Genomic DNA, 23,635 nt, shown 5'->3' on the forward strand with positions numbered 1-23,635 from the left:
ATAAAGTGCTTTTGCTTTGGACTAGATACACACAGCATCTCTCTGACATGGCTGCTTCAACACTAACTGTGATTACTAAAACCACGTCTCTTTCCTTACGTGAACATTTGAGCGGCATTATGCAAATATTTCCACATAGTGACGTAGACATGTGGGGGCGTGTTTGAATGAGTCATTTTAGGAGGGCGTGGAAGAGTCTTAACTTTGATAAAGAATATCTCTTTGGATTTGAGACTTTAGTCTTTGCAACTTTGCACCAAGAGATTTTAACACATTTCAAAGAAAAACGGAAAATTGAAATCACATCATATAACCCCTTTAATCTTAAATAAGCAACATGAAATCAATTACATCTATAGTTTTCCTTAGGCTACATTCACACTGCAAGGCTTAATGCTCAATTCCGATTTTTTTTAAAAATTAGATTTTTTTGCAAGGCCGTTCACATTTCCGATTAAATGCGACCTTTTGTGATCTCCTGTGTGAATGTGAAATGACCCAGAAGTGACCCGCATGCGCAGAAGAGTACTCAACGCTCAACGACGTCACTCGCTGTTTGCGGAAGTAGCTAACGTTAAACATGGATGTCAACAACAGTGTAGTCAACAGCGGAGCTCTTTTTGCAATATTAAAGTTATTTTCCCAATGGAGCCAGCACAATTACAATCTTCTCGTTTTAAGAAGAAAATTAAAAAGAAGGAGGAGAGCAAGGTTTTTGGCCATGGCGTTTTGTGGAGCAGTGTTAGCAACGTCGGTACAGAGAAACGTGTGGGTGCGGAGTCACAGCCAGGAGTGGTGGGATACTGATGTGAGTGGCTTCACTAATACAGAATTCATCAGTTTATCTTCTCGTTCCCGCCCACTTCAACGCAGAATTATGACGTTTTTAGCGTATCAATGACGTACGGGTCGGATACATGTGGCCTGGCCGTTCAGACGGAGGTCGCATTTGAAAAGATCGGATACGTATCGGATTCAGGAGTGAATCACTTTCACATACCAAAGTGGCCTGGGTCGCATTTGAAAAGATCGGATCTGTGTCGTTCAGACTGTCATGAAAAGATCAGATACAGGTCGCATAGGGGCAAAAAAAATCGGAATTGGGTCATTTCAGCCTGCAGTGTGAACGTAGCCTTAGAGTGATTTATGCAGGGGATTTAATTTCCTTTGCTTGAAAAATAAACTACTGAGAAACACTCAAAATAAAAAATAAAATAAAAAGACTCAGTTTTACTACAGCAGCCTTGACGCTTCAATTGAGGGTTATTAAAAGTTATATCCCTGGTAAAAGACTATCTATAATGGTGCAGAGAGTATAGAAACCCATCTGTCACTTGCCTAGTTTAAATTTAATGATAATATCCACTTTAATTCCTCCAACAGCAGCTGCCCAATAAACACAGAAGTGCTCATGGGAAAGATTAATTATTTTTATTGTTATAAATGATTTTTTTTTCTACTACCAATAAAATTTTTGGACTCACCTTGCTGTTCTTTATTATTACTATTTCAGATATTTTAAAATAATAATAATAATAAAAATTAAACACATACAGTACATGAACATTACACTGACAATATAAAATTTAAATAGAAATACATAAACAATATGGGCCTTTATAAGAAGTCAAATATAAAATTCCAGTGTTTATACTCTTATCATTACAGGTACATCAAAATATTACTATTCAGCATGCATCTGACACTAATATTTCAGAATATATGATCACACAGAAAAAGATGCTGTCATCTTAACTGACTGACACATGATATTTGATATAATGGTATCTGATAGCATTAGGCTCAACAAACGGGCATTCATATTTACTTCTGTTCATACTCTTTTAAATATTCATTATGCAAGACTGCGAGTCTCTTTTCTCCCTTTAAGTTAGCTATTACACCAGTGCCACAACCATATTTGTCATGCTTTCACTTGGGTTGACAAACTCTGTCAGTCATCTCTACTGAGGCAAATCTCAGAAATGTCATACAACATAACTGCAAAATCACAGCTTATCTTTTTGTTTCTCTTAGTACAGTGAACAAACCTTTCTACCCAATATTCAACACCAAATGCCAAGTTTTGGATATCATAAATGTAATTCCATTACATGGGCCCTTGAGCTTTGACAGCAGGAGTATCATAAAAGTCCAAAGATCGTAAAGTATTTTAAGCAGCACTAATTTCACCAGTTTGGTATTTTACCTGTGGAGACGGGAACATGCAGTGGATCAATACAGCCAAAATCTTGGCATCTTTCCTTAAACGACTTCCTGAATTTATGGAACAGGTCCCACATACCTTCAAGCTAACTTTACAATACATCTTTCCATCCAGTGACACTTCATATCTCACCAAAACAACACTGACAGCAGATTTATGCACTTTACGGGTACCACAGAGCACATTACAGCATTAGCTCAATTGTATTACAGGGACCAAATGTTCATATTTTCTCCGACTACCATTAACAGCTAAAACCACAAATTAGAGAAATGCAAAAGCAAAGCCGACAGGTCTGATTTTTCCTGCACCTGCTGCGCACCCACTACATGATGTAGATAAAGCAGGCAGAAATAAATATAGGTGTGATTTGCGGCTTATTGACATTTTTCTTTCAACAGCGTTGGACGTTTGCTCTATAAATATGTACATGCAAGTCTTCCTCGATTCCACCCAAATCCCACACAAATCTGGGGTTTAAATGACTGTCCGACGTCTCCTTCAGCGGATATTCGCATCCGCCATTTTTCTATCATGCTTAACTGCAATGCTCAATGTCACGCTTACACTGCAGGTTTGTGATTTGCATTTTTTGTGACAATCTCAACAAAAGCATCAGTGTTGTAACTGCAAAAGCAGTTCCCATGAAAACGACACCTGACTTGAAAAAAAAAAGATGATTTTAAAGTGTGGATTCAAATAAAGCAAGCAATCAACATGTCCCCAACAGAGACGATTAGGACAGAACTGATAAGATTAGCACACACCAATCACCATAATTTCACATACAGTTCCATGGCAATTAAGACATTTGTGTGTGATTATTTGTTGATGCAATTTAAAAGCTCTGCGGTTTCCCTCAATTAGCCAAGGTGAGGACTGGTGTATTAGAGACAGAGCCGCTCTACACAGAAATACACCCTACCTGCATTTTGCTGCCGGCGCAGGCTGCTTCTGTTTACTGCACCCATGGGAAGAGAAAGGGGAGAGGGGAGAACAAAACAACATGGAGACAGATGAACATGATGTGTACAAATGACAGAAAGGAAATTCAGTGAAGTGAAGAGAAAATCAAAAGCTTTACATGCTAACACAAAACAATGGCTTGTGGCAGTTTGCAGATACGATGCATTAACGCATATGTAGGTATAAACAGAAGATGAAAACATTATTTGGATAAAAATTAGACCGAGATGGTGGGCAGCGGGAGGGGGATGAGAGCAAAAAGGCTGGAATGGATATAATTCGGTCACGCTGTTTCTCAATGCATTTCATTTAAACACTGAACAAAATGTCAGGTACAAGAGGTCAACAAAAACAGGCTTACGCAATTTTCAACAACCATACAGTAATTTATGATAAGATATCGGCAACACTAAAAGGTATTGCGTTTTGGAATTGCATTATGATAATATGAAATGGCAAATATTTTGAAAGGGGGCTCCAACAGAACTAGTCTGCACTAAACAAAGGCGAATGCAATTTACTAATTTTCATAGACCTAATTACATGCTACAGGGAGCAAATTATATTGAAATATACATGAGAGAGAGAGAGAGAGAGAGAGAGAGAGAGCGAAGAGGCAGAGAGAAATAAAATTGATAATTCCTACATTTGTTCATCCTGTTATCTAGATTGTTTTACAGGTTAATAAAACCGTAATGAGCAAAGCAGGAACGTGTATGAAAACGTGTTTCGGGGAGAACAGGAGTCTGACAGTAAGATGGAGGTTGGGAAGTGAGGCAGGAGATGCTAGAGAGGCCGTGGGTGGGTGATTATGTCACACTGTGGTGTGGATGGAGAGAGAGAAACTTAAGGGAAAATATCACTACCAAGAATAACAAGGGAACTTGAAACAACTGCAAAAATGGTAATCTGCCCCGAGCTTTAATAAAAGAACGCAGAGGTGAGGCTGGTCCATAAATTATTTCCCATCCTATTGCATGAAATCCAGATGAAGATGGTGTGAAACCTGCTACTCGAGTAAATTAATATATTCATTGATTTCTGGAGTCTGCAGGCAACGGTAAGTCCTGTATTGCAGCACTGCAGGGCAGGACTGAATGTCCTTCCTTAACCAATAATATATGCTGAACTCAACATGCGTGCAGAAGAACTAATTGAGGGTGTAACTGATTCAGGGCTGCAACAATTAAACCGATAAAGTCGTTTATAAACAATGACAATAACTGCCGGTGAAGTTCACTGTCAATTGTTGGAGTATTTGCGCTGTGTGGTCAACCTCCATTAGGGACACCATAGTGACATTTCTATTAGACATATTGTTCAATTCTTATAATACCATCACTCACATTGCACATCCTAGCAGAAAGTGAGCGATGCAAGAAATCCAAAAATGAACTTTGTCATCATTTAATCTGCCCTTATGTAGCTTCAAACCTACATGACTTTCTTTGTTCTTTGGAACTTAAAATCAGATAAATTAAGGAATATCCCATTTTGCAAATTTATTGGCAGTACACTATGACTCAGTTTAATGTTTAAAAGACCCGAGTGTTTCAGCAAAAAGTACATGCCGTTTGATGAAATTTTTCAGAGTGCTCCAGTCAGTTTTCAATTCCGCATAATTCACAACAATAATCCTCAAAGGGCAATTTTGGTGAAAAACAATCCAATATTGAAGCACTTTAATGTTAAAATAATATTCCAATGGATATTAAATAAATGTTCTTTTTGTAAAGAAAAGAAGTTTGGAATGACTTGAGGGTGAATTAATGATGAAAAAAAAATTCATTTTGAAATGAACTAGCCTTTTAAATGTTCTTGTCATCCTTAAATTATAAGTACTTTGAGTGCAAATATAAAAACAATATTAATTCCCAGACATCAAATTTAGGTTTTAAAGTTATCATAAATGAAACTTTAAATCAAATCAAGGTGCACAATTAAACCCCCCAGTGGTTGAGGTTTGTTAACATCAGTCCCATGAGTTTTGCTGCTTTTAAACTGAATCGTGATCAAAACAGTTGTTAGCTGCAGCCCTAAATAGATCCTCAAATCAGCACACAATAGAGAGACTGCAAATCAGCCGTGTCATATTCATATGGCAAAGGGTTGGACATATAACCAGGGACTCATAAATATTCTGATGGGGATTCATGCAAAATCAAATCTGTTTCCTGGGCAGCCAGAGCTGAGGAATGTGACTTTTCTTTCTCTGACAGCTGAATAAATGGCATGGTAGGAGATGGTAATGTTCCCACTACCACTGAATGTCACGTTTATATAATTATTTATTAATTTCTTTATTGTGGTGTAGCGTTCCAGCCTCACTCGGCCATCTGTCCACAGTGAGGTGTTGCATGTGCATTCTATTATAGTGGCCCTGAAGGGGGCCGAATAGGCTGGACCTGAGTTCACCTTCTGCTTATGGCAGAGAACACCCTGCGGGCAGTCTCCAGTCGGCCCTGTTCACAGGGACTCAGACCTTCTGTCAGGGTTTAGGATCACAGTTTTTACCTTGACAAAGTTATCATGGACATGTTTATACAGGCCACTGGAGCCTATACAAAAAACAAACAACCTAGAGGGTCTGTGCTTTACAAAAAGCGGAAAGGACAGGAAAGGTGGCCTCTTTGCCACAGGAAGCTAATGAGAACAAATTGGAGAATATGAATGACACATGTAAAGCACATTATATAATTCAGACTTGCCTTGATGCCCTGTTACCTCCAGATACCACTTAAATTTTTAGCGTTTTTGACACATCCACAACGTTTGTGAGCTCCAACTACTTCCCGCTGGTGAATGTTCTCAAGCCACAGCAGCTCTCACACACCCGCACTTCACCTGATGCTTCTTCAACAGAAAACCCAGATGGAGCGCCATTCTAATGTTTGGCATGTGTTGCTATCTCTCTGTTAAACTCAGAAGAACTCTTAATCTATATATCCCTTTTGTGTTACACCTAATCTATTGTCTTTTTGGCTGTCTTTCAAGTGGTGGTCTCTTGCTCCCACACTATCCCTTCCCCCATCTATTTCTTTTTCACACAATCCCTCTGTGTCTATGGATTCCTTTGAGCAGCGAATCAAGAAGTGGTTCCTACTCAGTTCATCTTTAGATTAAAAAAAATAAAAAATACAAATGAAAATTTTTGGCATTAATTAAATTACTCAAATCTATTATTTTTAAACAAACTTTACAGTTACTGAATTAACATTTGACTCACCCACTGAAACACAATTGATTAATGTTGGTCATATTAAACTCTACTCAATTCAAGACTTATTGGTTATCATTTAATCACCTTCATGATGTTCCAAACCTATATGGCTCTCCCAAAATGAGATATTAGGAAGAACGATAGCCTCAGTCAACATTCACAGTATATTTTTTCAATCCAACTTCTTTTATTGTGTAGTGGTTTGAACTGACATGTCCTTTTTTTTACTCTCTCGTTCTCTTTTCTTATGTTAGTTGCTGTTTCTCTTTAAGTATTATTAGTATGTAAATAAGAGATCTGATTCAATGTTGCTGTATTATACAGACATATATATAAATAAAAAAATGAAAGGCGAGTAGTCATTCTTGTAAGAGATTCTTGAGGGTAAATAAAATGACATTTCATATTTTGGATGAACTACCCTTTTAAATCTATATAATTACTTGTTCATATTATAATGGGTCTTAAATATGCACAGTGCATTTAATAAGAAAATTAGCAACAACATTTTGTTGTAATAAATGGTTAAAGTATTATTGTTTTGGATTAGGAGAGTGTATAATATAGTAATGTGAAAATGTAAGCACACTCCATGAATGGTGTCTTTAAAAAAAAAAAAAAGAAAAAAAAAAACCTTATTGATACTGGAACTTTATTTAGACAGTATTGATGAGCAAAAGTAATATACTTTAACAAATAACAATGGAAATTTGATTGAGAACTTTAAATCAAAAATGTCTACAGAAATTCAATAGCCGTCAGCTGAAAAAATAAGTACTCTCTTTTATTTAATAGCTACTGTATGTAGTATGTGATAAAAGTAGAGGGTGTACTAACATTTTACAGACAATACTTGGACAATTTTTGTATATTTAAGCTGTACAAACCACTGAAAATGTAAATTATAAGTCGCATTTGTTAAGTAATATATCCTCTCATCTATTAACATTAATGAAATGCCTTTTTGCATTTTAGAAGTATAAAGAACTGTTATGGAATTGGAATCTTAACTAGAACCATTAATTCCCATTCCTAGTCTCCTCCTGCCTGCTGAATTCCCATTTCTCTACTATCCTCCCTGCAGGTGATTTGAGTCTGGATACAGCCGTGAAGCTGCAGCAACAGGATGTGACTAGCAAACAAGGCCTCTCTGAGCCTATGCATTCTTCTAAAGAATGAGATCTCATTAGTCTGTACGAAAATCTGAAGAGAATAAGAGGTGGGACCTCGGCCCACCTGACTACATCCTGGCCTGTGTCCAGCTCACTTATCTCAATCTCAAACTGCGTGAAATGCCACAGAGTGGCACTTAATTATGAGACAAATCATGCTTCAAAGGCTCGCCTGCCATTACAGACAGACAAACTCCCAGGGGTGCTTATCACTGAAAGGAAACTACTAGGCATTGGTCTGGATACGACACACTTCAGATGCTGGTCTGGCTAATGGATAACGTAAGCAAAAGCAAGATGAACTCGTAAATAAAAGAAACGAACAAACAAGGGAGGGGTTCTGGCAAAAACATAAAAGACCAAACTGTTAAGGGACAGTGTTCTGCTAATTAAACACTAATGCCAGAACAAAAGCATGAACGACTCATTCCATGGCCTGCAGATCTCACACAGACCGCATTCGCTGGAACAGCGACAGCCGTATCCCAGGAGTTCCTATTCCTGTTAACAAATAGGTCAATATTGCCTGGTAATGCAGAACAGATACTCTCTTCTCGTGCCATTTTTTTGGCTCTGTACGACAGACAATATTGTACACATCAATATAAACAGACAAAGAGGATCAAAGCGTCAGAGTTCTCTGCTTTTCTGCAGAAAGCTTCTCCACCTGAGTAAACACAGAGCTTTCATCTTCCCATTCCGGTCGCCCTGGGCACACCGAATGTTGGGTACCGTTCATTCCAGCATCTAGGTGGATTAAAATGCTGCACACACAGTCCACGTACGCTCTGTGTGCTTCCTCAGCTGTTACTTTTAAGCTTTGTGATTTAATATGTTATGGATATCTAACAGGCAGACACAATAAGTTGGATTTGAAGTGCTGGCGCTGGCTGAGGCCGGAGATGAGTAATGCATGATGGACAGTTAGAGAGCTCTAACTAAAAAACACAAAGAGGTAATATGCAAAACAAGTGTCGGTTGTACAGATGGTGTTTCAAAGGAATTCTCAAGTGGCATTTGTGAGAGTGGCCATCTAAAAGGGACTGCTGGTGTACTTCCAAGAGCAGAGAATCCAGCCGAGCGCACTGATAACCTGGGTTGGATTTTCTCAGGAACGAAGATAAACAGACAAGAAGGGGATAAAACAAAGGGAGAAAGATTTATGGAAGGAAGGACCAGTAGCTCAAACCCTGGGTGGCAGAACAACATGCCATGCTTCGGTGGAAACACCAAAAACAACCACAACACACAGTGAGAAAAATCACATGGTCTCCTGCAAGAGGCACTGACTCGAGAGTGGCCCTGAAAGCAAAGCATATGTCTTTGAAATCATGCACATGGACAACAAGAAACGTCTACCTGGGATCATTAATTCAGCTCACCTTCTTACCGTGTCTCATTAATGCACTGGCAGTTTATCTGTTTATCTAACTCCTCACCAGGTCACTAAATACACTGAAGATGCTTTACAACACTGACAAAATCAGAGACAGATAAGGCAGTAAAAGCTGACGGGTCAAGGTAGAACCATCATGAGGGATGACTTGCACTAATTGGAAGTCTAATCATCCAGGCCGTTTCCACCCAGAGAGATGAGGGCAGGCCCAGACTGCAGGGTTCTTACAGCTCGTGTTACATCACATCGTATGGGGCCTCAGCCATCACAGTCTCGTTCCCGACCGGTGGCACTACTTCAGGCAGAGTTATGGATAAGAGCTGCAGGGTGGAAGTGGAAGATATTTCACGCAACTAAGCATAGATTGAAATGGCCTTCACAAAACGGACTGAGAGAGGGGAAAATGCGCAAAAACGACCATAAGAACCAAGGTGAGCGCTGCATCAAAAGGTGAAATGAAAGACAGAATGCTTAAACAGGATTAAAAAAGGTTCAAGCAAAACTGCAACAGGGTTTCATCATTCAATATCTAAAAAAAAAGAAAGAATGTAGATTAAGGCAGTATAAGAAACAAAAAATTAACTGATATAGTTATGAGGGCTGTGTATCAATAATCAATTTGATTCTAATTCACAACAGTGTTATTTTAGTATCAATGATATACTATAGTGTTTGTTAACAATTAACAGACCCAATTCACAAGCTGTTGTTTTGATCCAAATAGATTTTATTCATTTGGGCTTATTTCCTTAGTATCCATTTTGCTTACATAAAACAGAAATTCCTTCTCAACTATTGCTGTAAAATATTATATTATGGGGAAGTCGTGGCCTAGTGGTTGGAGAGTTGACTCCTAACCCTAGGATTGTGGGTTCAAGTCTCGGGCCGGCAATACCACGACTTTGGTGCCATTGAGCAAGGCACTGAACCCCAAACTGCTCCCTGTGCGCCGCAGCATAAATGGCTGCCCACTGCTCCGGGTTTGTGTTCACTGCTGTGTGTGTGTGCACTTTGGATGGGTTAATGCAGAGCACGAATTCTGAATATGGGTCACCATACTTGGCTGAATGTCACGTCACTTATATTTAAAATGTAAAATATTAAATACTATACTTATCCAAAGCGACTTCCAAATGAGTCTAGTTCCTTATTGGCATGCATATTACTAGCGTATTGGCAATTTATTAGTACTTATAAAGCACATATTTTGCATCCCTAATCCTACCCAATACCTAAATTTAACAACTACCATACTAAGCAGTAATTCGGATTTTATTGAGGCAAAAGTCCTAATTAATAATTAATTAATAGCAAGAATTGGACCTTAAAATATAGTGACCTTATTATTTTTCACAAATTTTTTAAATAATAATAATATACAATTTTAATTCCCAATATTATTTTACTAATTAACTACAGGTCCGTGCCAAACCTATGCTGATCAGTTGTTCCTTATTTATTATAATAATTCAGTATTTGATAAAATTTTTATAATTGAGCACTTTTGAATGATTCATTAAACAGACTGGCACAAAAGAGTCAGGGCTGCTCCAATTGTCGGACAATTTTATTGTAATTTAATTTACACAGCAGTCAGGCGACATGATTAATTGTATTAACTGTCTCAGTGCCTTGCTTTTTTTATATAATCAATCGTAGTAAATTATAATAGTAAATTAGTATGTTAAATTGACAGCCCCAAAATAAAAATAAAATACAAAACAACCACAAATGGCAAACAAAATCTCTTCAAACTTCTTGTTCATGTTAGAAATAAGGGAAACGATTAGTGCTCAGTGGGCATGTCATTCTGAGAGGCCCAGTGCTCACATTCTGACCCATGCAGAGAGAAAAGCAAGCAGGTTTGAGCAATGAAGTTGGGAATTTAGCATAACAGGTCCCCCACATGGAGTGATCAGATGGGCCGCAGCATGACTCGATGAGACAGGGTGACCCCCTCACATACAAATTAATCTAAATAAATAAGCACACCAAAATTATATAAGAGATGATTGAAACGATTTTGGTGCTCATGAAACAGGCTTGAAACACAAAAAGCCTCTCAGCAGGGTTGGCTGGAGAGCTGAAAAAAACAGATCAGTGGGAGATGTCCAGTATGTTCCATTAACAGGTGTCCTCCAGCTATATGGAGCTGACCACTGATCAATCTCCCACACTGGTATAGATCCAACTGTTTGGGCAAGCATCAAAAACAACTTATTCTGGCTGGAAGGGGTTTCCATTTGGCTAAATATTCAAGCATTTTAATAAGAACTGTCACTTATATGAAAAAAAAGATTTATGACTGGAAGGGAAATAACACAAAACAGAAGCTAATCCATAAAACTTCATATCTACGGAAGGGAAGAATGCCGGAGTAAATGAGCTCTTAAGTGCTTTTTCATTTAAATGGCTGAATGGCAGTGTGGAGGGCACAGCTTAATATTAACAGGCTTAGACTGGCATAATAATGCAAAATAAACAGACATAACGGCACAGTCAGGCTTCATACAGAAGGGAAAGAACAGGCCTTTCATCAGGTTTAGATGTGACAATGACACCAACTTACAAACAACAAAAATTCCAAAGTGTTGCATTCAAACCTACATTGGAAAAGAATTGTGCAATCTAAATGAGAATAAAAATGATGCATATTATTTTACAAGCTGTACCCAATTTAGAAGGATAGCTGACCTAAAAAATTACAATTGTTGATTTAGAAAATCTGAATATATATATGGTTCCATGATTCATGGAAGATGTGTTTCACCTGAGCACATTATACATCACTCTGCCATACAACACCTCATTTCTCATTCTCTTTGGAAGGGTGAGCAGGTTGGCCCCTGTCCATCTAGCCATGTCTCTTCGTCCTGACAGGAGCCCCTCAGCAAAAACCTGCTCCTTCCTGCAGCGCATCAGGACGTCAGAGGTGGAGAAGACTTTGAGAAGCCTGTGGCCAGGAGAACCTTGTAGGATCGTTGTCCGGAGCGTCCGAAAGAGGCCAGTCTGGCCCCCCTGGTGCACTGTGACTCAACAGAGGGCACCAAAGGATCTCTTCCTCTCCCTTTCAGCTAATTAGCTCAGCTGAAGAGAGAAGCAGGGTGCTCCAGAAAAAAAAAGAAAGAGAAAGAACGAGGGTAAAAAAAGGAAACAGATGACCTCCTCCAGTTGAAGCAGCCTTCGAAATAGCTGACCCACTTGTAGACACACTTTTGGATATTTGCTTGTCCTCAATGCAGTAACCTATATAGCGGTGCAGTCTACATAGGAAAGGATGGAAATGCAGAACTCATATCTGGCTGATAGGGGGGTGTGTGATGGTGTGCATTGCGTTCAAGAAGCCTGAGGGTCTCGTGCTTGTGCATGTGCAGTTCCTCAACAAGCTCATCCATTGCCAGCACATCTGAGGTAGACAGGAAGAAGATTCTCCCACATCCTCCCATGCAATAATTTCCACGCTGGCTGTTTTTGGCACCGCAGCAAAAAAAGACGCCAGCTTATTGCGAAATATGTTGCTTATCTAATGCGACAGCTCCATAATGAGCACTCTTTCTAATATTTCAGCTTTTTTACAGCACTTTTCATCACCACCGAGGTCTGATGGAGTGGCGATGCATTAGCGCCGCGATAGCGGTGGAATGGATTGTCAAGCAATTTGAAAAAGCCATCCGAATTCACGTCACATACGCATATTAGCAATAATACAAAGCACAAAGTCTGTAGAGATGTTAAATGCCAGGGGGAAAATGGACCATGTCTCCACAGTAGTCCAACTGAAAGCCATTTCAATGTAAAGGGACTAAAGGCACTGATGCGAGCACTGCGAGGGTATGGAATATATAACAGAAATCTTCTTAATTCTCATTCTTCTTAACCCTCAGTGAGAGATAACATGCTCATCACAAATGCTGAAAAATCAAACAGATTTATAACAAGAAGGGCCTCTCTAAATATGTGCAAATAGCTTTTAATCAAACATCAATTGGTCTTCATTTAAGTAAGTGTTACTCAAACAAAAGAGAGAAGATTGTTTAAAGGCTGGGTTTGTCTCAGATGCTTTAATATCTGATGCATTAATCTCTGTTAATGAGTCATTTAAAGTTTAAGCACTTGAACACAGTTTGCCGACTCACTGCAATATAGCATCATCATTTGTTGTTTGTGAGCCATTAAAAAGCTGCCGGTGGGAACAAGAAAGCGCATAGCTTTCGACCAAAATTAAAAATAAAAACAAATAAAAAGGAGGATGGGAATTACTGAACGGATTGGGGGAAAGGAGGGCGGTCAAACTATCAAAAGGGCAGCAGACAAAAGGGTTAGGCAAAGTTTTGTTGAAATCAGAAACCACAATTTCACTATATAGATTCCTTCTCAAAATAAAAATCTACTTTCAGTGCCCTTTACCATTAAAAGTCAATGAAATAAAAAAGACAGATGTGGGGACCTGTATTCAATTAGAAAAACCAGACACAGCTCAATGACCTCAGAACATTAGCAGCGTCGTCACGAGCTTTCGTATGGTGCTTTAATGGGTACTCACCTCAGAGAGTAAGAAATCTGTCTGAGTGCTTTTGTCAGCTTTTTGGCAAAGAGATTTCAGAGCAGCACAGGTGGATTCCTGTTAAAAAGAGGTATGTATCAGAAAAGTTTGAAATCGCATTAACGATTAAGTTTCATGACATAAAACAGTTCTCTAAAAATATTTGATTCTAACTTGTCAATCTCAGCTTCTTATAATTGTATAGTCGTATATTTACGTTTATTGACACATTGGCTAAACTGTATGGAGTGCCACTTCAAAATAAAAATATTAATAAAAATGTATAAAAAATAATTATTATATTCTAAAAAGGTGTGTTTATCTGTTTATTTATTGTATTTATTTTTTGAATGAATATATTGATAATTGATTTTATTTTTAAATGGCACTCCAAGTCCTCTATAAAACTGTACATCTGGATGAAATACACACACATACACATACATATATAGGGTTATGATAATGATCCTCTGATTGTACATTCATATGGGCTATTTGATCAGAAAAATGTTGAGACTTGGCTTGGAATATCAAGCAGCCTTAATACCCCTCTCGAATGCAGCAGAACGGCAGACTAATAAAATAAGAAATATGGTGCAGCAAAATTTAGGGCAGGCATACTTCATTAATGACATTCAATAAAGACAGTAAAAATTGACAAAGACGAGCCTAGCCAGCAGGCTGCCAGTTTCACCAGTGAGTATTATTTTACGAGCATTTGCCATGATTTATTAAGCCATTGTGGCCGCAGGTTCTTTTTCCACTAAAAATAGAGCGGAGGTCTCTGGGCGAAAGAATCTGCAAAGCAATGATGTCAAAGACCAACTATTCTGTTAAATTCCAATGTCGTCAGCAGGATACCGCAGTTTGCATACGTGTTTACATATGTTCAGTACACATGCTTTACTGGAAATAAAATAACCACTGCAGTACTTGAGTCAAAACCCACAGTCACAGGTTCCTACGGAGCAAAGAAACTGCAGTGAGCACTGTGTTATTATCCAACAGACTGCGACCTTCAGAGACGTGCTTAACACTACTGGGAGCACATTTTCTGAATTCAGTTCTCGAAGAGAAGACAGATAAGGACAACATCAATTCAAACCTCTACAGACTGAGCTAAAGTTGAACTTGCAATCTTTTCATTGAACACCTAGACAGCGATCAGTAAGTATGGAGAACGTTTAAACTAGTAATGCAGTGCAGCAGCTGAAAGAATAAAGGCGCATTCACTCACACAATTTCATGCTCAGATTAGCAGCACCAAAGCGTCCTGGAGTCATTAGTTTTCAACGAGAGCTAGAGATTTCTAGAGCTTGACTTTTTGTGAAGTAGGGACATTTTGGGGTTAATCTTATCCACTCGTTCCTCTTGTCCAATCAGAAGACGATAAATGTTAAAAATTTGCAGCACCAAAGCTTCCTGAATTCTTTAGTTTTCAAAAAGAATTGGGGATTTGCAGAGCTCGACTTTTTTTGCAATGCGGTGCCTGTAAATGGAAGTCATCAAAACTGCAGGCAGGGTTTAAGAAGGCCTTTGGGACATGGCATATAGCGCAAGTTGTACAAAATGCTGTTATGACACTTTTAAGATGCTTTTGCCACCCTTTTGAAGTTTGAAAGCTTCAGTAAAAATGCATTGTAAATACACAAAAAGACAACCAGGTCTACACTGAAAATCTCATAAGGATAAGTAAATGACACAATTAAAATTTTGGGGTGAATCTTAGACCATCATTTCTTTTGTCCAACCAGAAGACGTTTAAAGTTTGTTCAAGTTTTGTAGCACCAAAGCTTCCAGAAGTCATTCATTTTCAATGTGAGTTTTCCAATTTCCTAAGTTCGACTTTTTATAAATGCGTTGACTAAAAATGGGAGTCATCAAAAGTGTGGACAAGGTTTACAGAGGCCTTTGGGACATGGAATATAGCATTTGCCTTATGAATTTTATAAGCCTCTCATGAGTCTTATGAAACATTTACGGTGCTTTTGCAACCTTTTTAAAAGCATCAGTGACCATTAAGTGTAAATAAATGAAAAAGGCCACCAGGGAGACATTCAAAATCTCATACGGGAAAAGTAAAATTACAGAATTTGCATTTTGGGAGGGGGGGGGGGTCTTCACCACTCGTTCCTCTCATCCCATCATAAAACACCAAATTCTAGACGAGATATAAAAATCAGTCATGGATTGTTTGAAACATCATGTGCCTTGTTTGTCCTTTTGCTTTTACAGCCTCTTTACTGCCCTCTATTGTTTTTATTCATCCTACCCCTCCTTCACGCCTATCACGCCATCCCATCCCTCTTTTCGAGACCACTACTCTATAAATCTAAGATGGACCTGTCATATTTCTCCTTCACTCGTCTCTGTCCTAGCTGCTGGGACTGGGAACATTATGTGTCTCACAGTGCATGTAAAGCACACGACGAGCTGTTTACTGCACGTTAAGTGAGTCTATCAAATATTATCCCAAGTCAAAGGAAACTGCAGAACAGCATCTCCATAACTTCCTAATGCGAGCCTTGGGAGAAGGAAAGGACATTAAACCAACAAGATGTTAACTCAATCTGTCAAATATATGCATGAAATTATGATATTCCAATGACAATAAAGCAAAGAAACCTGTTTTTACAAACGTAAGACTGGCTGAAGGTGTTTATGAAACTCGCAGTTATGAAATGTTACATTGAACTCGTTGAGTTTCTCACCAACTCAGCCTGAAGTCGTACAATGAGCTCGTCTCTCTCCTTCAGCTGCTCTTGCAGGAACTGGTTCTCTTCTCTCCCAGGATCCTGCACACAAAGCACACACAAACACGTTTAAGAAAAAAAAAAAAAGTTAGTCTGCGTTATTAAAGCCATCGCCCCCAGTTTGAATCTGCAGCCTCGTGTGTGGGCGTAAAACTGCTGCGGTTGAGAGATGGAGGTGTGCTTTTGGTGCGGTTTCAGTCTCCTCCATAAACTTCACCTAAACTAGTAGGCACTTTCCCACAACCTTGTGCTGTCAGCATCCATTATGTGAGGCTGGGAGAGGGGAGGGAGGGACTGAAGCTTCAAGGACAGCAGAGGTGGACCGGGAGGCCCAGGAGCAGAATACGGCCTCCACGAACGACCGAAAAGAACCGTCACCCCCAAAAACGACATCTCTCCTCTAAAAGAAGCGTTCGATGGAAATTAGAAAGCGCTGGCATGAGGTAGCTGGACACAATATGCATGAGTCGGGAAACCTTCATGAGAGATCAGGGAAGGGGATCATGGTCTTCAATGCCACATACTTGAGGACATGGTTGTTCAAAGCTCTTTGGCTTTGGCTTGGATGAGCTCCTTTTATCGACATTACATATACATCTCAAGGGAGCTGTTGTCAATCTTTGATGCTTCTCTGTAAAGTAAACTAATTTCTGCCTGAAGATGATGACATACAAAGCAACTAAACTAGAATCATACAGTACCTACACATTTTTTAGATTTTTTATGAACGTCTGCAACCCCATCAGCAAGGCTCAAGTATCTCTTCATCGCTACCAAACCGAAACATATTCCTTTGAACTCAAATACTGGATTTAATTAAACTGTATAATAATGGCCATTAATTATCATTAATATGATAACAATACCATTTTAAATTGCCATTATCACAATGAGTCACTTTTAAACTAAAAACAATCAATTACTGTTGGTGAAAAACATACTAAGTCTTCTACCATTCAAAGGTTTCAAATCGCTATGAAATTTTTACCTGTGTGATTTATGCTTTTATTTAGTTAGTAATTTAGTTATTTTGGCCATTTTTAATTTAGTCTTAGTCTTTTAAATTAGTCCTAGTTCTGTGTCAAATGTACTTTAGTTATTATCATATTTAGTCATTATTGTCCTGTTGTTGCTTAGTCAAGTTTTAGTCAACTAAATGACTTAAGTTCTCAAAAAATCTCAAAATTATAAATCGCAATGATTGCTTTCATTTGATAAATGTATTTTTACATTTCAGGTATTGCACTTTCAATAATCGCAATAATCACAAACCATCAGAATGTAAACTCATGCACATGGTTCAACTAGTGTATTGATTTATTATATGCTATTTAACATATAAATTAATATCAAACATGTATATATGTATGTTCTACATTATGAAAACTGGTAAAAACAAACAAAAAATATTATAACGGTTAAATTCCTAATAGCAATTCCAATAACTTCAAATTGCAATAATGTTTCTCTATTAAAAGAGATCAAAAATGATTTTGATCATGAACCAGCGGCCTTTTTCTTTCCCGTAAGAATGGTGTTTTTGTGTTTTTTGTCTTGTTAGTCGCAGTGTTTTTGTATGTCTTCATCACGTCTACCTGTATTTAAGCACACATACAGCCATGAGTTTCTGCTTGATGTCGACAGAACCACTTTTTTTTTTAGTTAAACTCCGTGCACACCGAAGAGCTGTATGATCTCGTTCTGCTCCGGAGGCCTTCACTATCACCGACCACCACTGCTGCATCTCGCCCACTGTGGAGGCGCCAAAAGCAGCCTGAGAGGAAGCAGAAGAGGGGTAAGTGCGGAGGTATCTGGGCTAGGCTAACGGCTAAACCACACAAGCCAGCTATCCCCACCATCGTATTGGCTAACGTACGCTCTGGACAATAAACTGGATTATATCCAATTACTACGATCAACTCAGTGTATCAGATCTGACCTGAATCAGACAAATAAAAGAGTCGATCAGGACTGTGGTTGAAACATGAGCCAAATTCCTCAGGAAGGCAACCGGAGGTAAAAAATCAGTTCTAGTGCCACAAGTCAGAAACAAGTTAACCAACCAACCAACTCTTTCACAGAACAGCTTTCGACATCCACACCATTAGAACAATTATTGACAATTTAAATTCAGAGAAGAGTAATTTGAGATGCAACACCGGACATCACATGTAAACCCATAAGAGTACTACACAAGATCCTTTGGATTGACTTCCCCCAACAGAACCAGACTGAAATTCCTAAGGGGGGGCCTTTTAACCTCTGGTCTCCACAGAAATCTTTGTCAGATAATGGCACAGAAAACTGTCTTTTCTTCATATATATGGACCAAAATCAGTCCATCGCTTCACTCCATATGCATTTATATGTAACCCACACATTTGACTATCATGTTTAATCACTTATTGTGTATGTTTTTTTTTATAACTATTGGATACATATTCATGTTTGGTGTGTACGTTTTGAATCTGTTAGCTTGAAACAGTCCTGACCATCAGTTATTTGTCAAATGTATCATATTCTTGTTATAGGAATCATGTCCAAAATTAGACCCTGCAAGAGCGGGAAAATTCGGACCACATGCTTGATAAGATAACATATGATTTATGATACCCCCGAGCCAAGACAATATCTGATTGGTCAAGACAACATTTGAGGTGTGGCCAACAGGCCAGTTTAAATACTTAGGACACCATACAATTTTGCTTTTAGTTTTAGCTTTGCTTTTGCTATCAGTCATGCCAGCTTTTTAGTATGCTTTTAGCTTTTAGCTTGCGTTTAGCTTCTGCTATTAGTCATGCCTGCTTTTAGTTTGCTTTTAGCTTTGCTTCTTAGCTTTAGCTTTTAGCCATGCTGTTAGTCATCACTGTTCTTTGAGCGCGGTTCCAGCGTGCTTCGGCCTGCAAGCCTGCTGCTACTTAGCCACGATGAGAAGAAACACCACCTAGTCTCGTCAAACTTTACTTCTTTTCTTTTCCGTTTGAGAGTTTCGTGTTCTGAGTTAAGTTTTGTAACGCCGTGTCTGACCTCAAGTGACTGTTCAACTTCAACCAGCCACACAACTCCACGTCTTCAGCCAATGCCCAACCACAGGCTTCCCAAGACGTCACTTCAGCAACTACTGAACTTCCAGCCAAACAGCGACATCGAAAAACCCCCTTTCAAATGCAACAAAGGGACACCTTTACACAGACAATGTACCTTCAGACATTTGTACTGGTGTATCTAATATAATTTTAACCTCATTGAGGAACTCAATGCGAGGGTTAATTAAGTGATTGATGGCTGTTCATGTCTATGCAATTTCACGTGTTGCTGTAAACTTGGGATTCCACATTTCCATTCTCTTAAACTCATCTTTCCCTAACTTTCGATCTTCCTGCAACTTGTGTGAATGTATGAGTGCATGTGCTTTGTCTTAGATTAGTTTATATGTCTTAGATTTATCTAATAAAGCCTTATTCATATTGAAAAGAGAAGTATCTTGTGTTTTGTGCTTATAAGTTAATGTCTTAAACTGCCGATCTTGTTACTGTGCTAATTGATAGTGTTTTCACTATACTTTGGATATTAATATCCAGCGCAGATTTGATGTTAAACGGCTCATTCAGTGAATCGAAGGGCATCTCAGTGATCAGCCGTGAAACAGTGATTCTTTTCAAATTCCCTTTAAAATCTTAAATGATTCCCTTTGAGCTAAATTGACCTGTTTCCCTTACATCAGAGTACTGTAAGAGACTGTTGTGTTTTTGTGTTTACTGAAACATGGCTTAGCAACAGCGTTCCAGACTCTTCTATTCAGCTCGATCATCTGACATGCTATTGAACGGGAGGTAAATCATGCGGTGGCAGGCTTTGTGTTTACATCAATGATCCATGGTGCTGCGATGCTGTTGTGGTTTGCAAACGCTGCTCACCCCTGGTGGATTTCTAATTATTAAGTGCCGGCCGTTCTATCTGCCGGGAGAATATTCAGCCACACTGCTCGTTGCTGTTTACATTCCTCCCAGCTCCACCAACAACAACAGGAATGATGCACTAAATGAACTGCACCAGCACATCAGTGAGCAGCAGACAGCCCACCCTGATGCTTTTCTCATCATAGCTGGGGATTTTAACCATGCAGACTTGTTTGTTCGCAAAAATACACCAACACATTCAATTTCCAGCACCAGGTAAAAACATTTTGGATTTTGTTTACACCACCCAGAAAAGAAGCTTACAAAGTCATTCCCCTCCCCCACCCCATGCCTCTGATCACATCACTGTCATGCTAATGTCTGCATACAGGCCACTCGTTAAAGTCACCAAACCAGTTCACAAACAGATACAAGTGTGGCCGGAAGGGTCGTCAGAGGCTCTTCAAGACTGTTTTGACAAAACTGACTGGAGCATGTTTAAGGAGGTGTATTGATGATGTAACAGTCACAAAGACCATCAACATCTGGGCCAACCAGAAGCCGTGGATGACAGGGGAGGTCTACAGACTCCCGAAGACGCGGAGTCGCTGCCTTCAGAGCTGGAGATGAGGTGGGCCTGAGGACAGCTAGGGCCAACCAATCCCGCAGTATCAGAAAGGCTAAGAGACAGTTCTCCAGGAGGATAGCCCATCAATTCAGTGACAGCAGAGACACTTGGAGCCTGTAGCAGGGGATACAGAACATTACGGACTACGAGCCCCCACCACGGACCTGTGACAGCAAAATCTTGCTGCTGAACACCTTCTTCACTCGCTTTGAAGCACAAAACAGCACCACTGCACAGAAGACTCCACCTCCTCCCGGCGACCAGGTGATTACGCTGTCCCTGGACAATGCATGCAAAGCTCCAGGTCCTGACTACATTCCTGGGTGTGCTGTGTACTGAGAGACAGTGGAACTCACTAAGTCAGGATGTTGTCCCCACATGCTTCAAAGCTACCACCATCATTCCAGTCCTAAAGAAGCCATCTCCATCCTGCTTCAATGACTACCTTCTAGTTGCACTTACCCCCACTCTCATGAAGTGCTTTGAACGGCTAGTCATGCACCACATCAAGTCTTCCCCAAGCGGTCCAACCGCTCAAACCATGATGTGATCGCCACTATTTCATTTCAGCATTCAACACAATCATCCCTCAACGGCTCATCCACAAACTAGTCCAACTGGGGCTCAACACTTCGCTGTGCAACTGGCTGTTAGACTTTCTGACTGGAAGACCTCAGCAACACATCCAGCACCATCACACTGAACACTGGGGTCCCCCAAGGATGTGTGCTGAGCCCCCTCCTCTTCACTCTGCTAACCCATGACTACACAGTGTGGTGCTTTACTTGGCTTTCTTTTTTACATGACCTACTTGTATATATGTACTTCATATTTTATTATCTGTATTTAATGTTCTACTGTTAGTATTATCTGTATGCACCAAGGGTCTGAGAGTAACGCAATTTAAATTCTCTGTATGTAATGTACTGTACTGTACATGTGGAAGAACTGACAATAAAGCAGACTTGACTTGACTTAAAACAATGGCCGTTGAGCAATTGCATTTATTCAGCAACCACAATCACAAACAAAATAGTCAAGATCTCATGACAGAACACAGACAGACTGAATGACACTTTCATTTAATCTCAACATCTCATATGGAGATCGCTAAACTTCAGCTTCATTTGTCTGTGTTTACAGATCATTATTGGGCTTCCACAATGAATAGCGAACGCATGTGCATGGTTGCCAGATTGCAAAAATTTTGAAGGACACCAGGCAGAAAATTTATCCTTTTTACAGAGAAGCTCTGATTTGGGGATTTGAACTCTTTAAATCTGGCAACCGTACACATCAAAACTCAAGTTGTACAGGCGTCTACCAAAGTCCGCAATAATATTTTGTCCAGTTTTTTTTTCAACAAATATAAAGAGAGATTTTTGTATACTTTTTATTTTTTTTAATCCATTTTAGTCTCTGCTTTTACAGTCAATGGCATTGCATGTTGATATAGTCACAGTTATTGTTTATTGACCTTATTGTAGTCTTGTCATCATCTCGTTTTAGTCATGGAAAAAAGCCTACAATTCTGTCATCATTTACTCACCCTCAAGTTGTTTCAAACTTGTAGGAGTTTCTTTTTTCAGCTGAGCACAAAATATATTTTGAAGAAACTAGACGGTAGCCATTGACTTCCACAGTATTTTTAAACGCAGAACTTCAGCCTTCTAACAGTCAGTTTCTTAAGAGATCCAGGTGAAGTTTCATACCAATCTTTCTTCCCACAGAACTTTTTTCTAAAATTTACTACTGAATCTTTAAATCTGTTACATTTACATTTATGCATTCAGCAGATGCTTTTATCCAAAGTTACTTACAGTGCACTCAGGCTATAATTGTTTTTTTTTTTATCTAACATGTGTTCCCTGGGAATCAAACCCACAACCTTTAGTGCTGTTAACGCAATGTAATATTTTTTGTTTTGTTTTGTTTTGTTTAAACACTGCCTTAAGGGCAGTAGAATCTAAGAATCTTGTCTTCACAGTTAAAATTGAAGCTGGAGTTTAGTGTGCGCTGTTCAATGAAGCATCCAGCTTTTTTTTTTCTCCAAACTAAAGACTCTGATGTACTTGTCCTCTTGTTGTTTTGAACCATGACCATTCACTTCTATCTTTGTCCTGGTTAGATATAGTCTGCTTCCTTCTGTATAGACAGCAGTACATGAAACAGTCTTCATCTAAAATTTCTAGAGATATGATTTTTTGTTTAGGCATTTTAAAAACCACATTTGACTTGCAAGTCAATTTCCACACTTCATTAATCAGCACAAACATTTGCAACAGTGTCTCAAATACCAAAATGGACTTTGTCTGTATTTATGATGATTAAATGCTACATTGACTGAACCAAAGCATTAGTTTCTTTCAGCAACACAAAAATGTCTTTATGATGTCAAACATTTTAGTGGTACTGTAAAACACACTTCCAATCAAAAGTTTAGAGTGGATAAGAATTTCATCTCTTATGCTCATTGGATTTATAAAAAATACAGCAAATATAATGCAAATATTAAAATGTAAATACTCGTTTTCATTTGTTTATAATAAAATACGTTATTACTGTACATTAACATAAAAAAACTTACTGACACCAAACTTTGTAGCATACATAAAGTATTTAAAAATGTATAATTAATAAAAAAAAAATTGAATAAAAAAAAAGGTCATGTCCTGAGCAATGCATGCAGTAAACAGGCAGAATGCAACCTCCTCCAAATCCCTGCCTGTGGGGAATATTTAATCTTAATTATTGAGATTTAACAAGGGGCATTTTATCTGTACAGTACCATGGAGGACCTCTTGAGAGGTGGTTGGTCACAGTTGCATACA

General features: G+C 38.8%; 1 protein-coding gene across 2 annotated transcripts in view; it reads right to left on the reverse strand.

Annotated features, from left to right (window-relative positions):
• The window catches only part of LOC132114490 (serine-rich coiled-coil domain-containing protein 1-like), a 92,392-nt gene that overhangs the window by 17,791 nt on the left and 50,966 nt on the right, over positions 1-23,635 (reverse strand). Inside the window, exons 8-10 of one of the 2 annotated variants that reach the window (XM_059522632.1) lie at positions 16,236-16,319; positions 13,525-13,602; positions 3,153-3,188 (exon numbers count right to left, since the gene is read on the reverse strand). In XM_059522632.1, the coding sequence (XP_059378615.1) occupies positions 3,186-3,188; positions 13,525-13,602; positions 16,236-16,319 (165 nt within the window). In that variant the 3' untranslated portion in view covers positions 3,153-3,185. The remainder of the gene's footprint in view (positions 1-3,152; positions 3,189-13,524; positions 13,603-16,235; positions 16,320-23,635) is intronic. The other variant, XM_059522631.1, reaches the window with a different exon arrangement.

This window comes from Carassius carassius, chromosome 34 (genome assembly GCF_963082965.1).
Source record: "Carassius carassius chromosome 34, fCarCar2.1, whole genome shotgun sequence".
Lineage (NCBI taxonomy): Eukaryota > Metazoa > Chordata > Actinopteri > Cypriniformes > Cyprinidae > Carassius > Carassius carassius.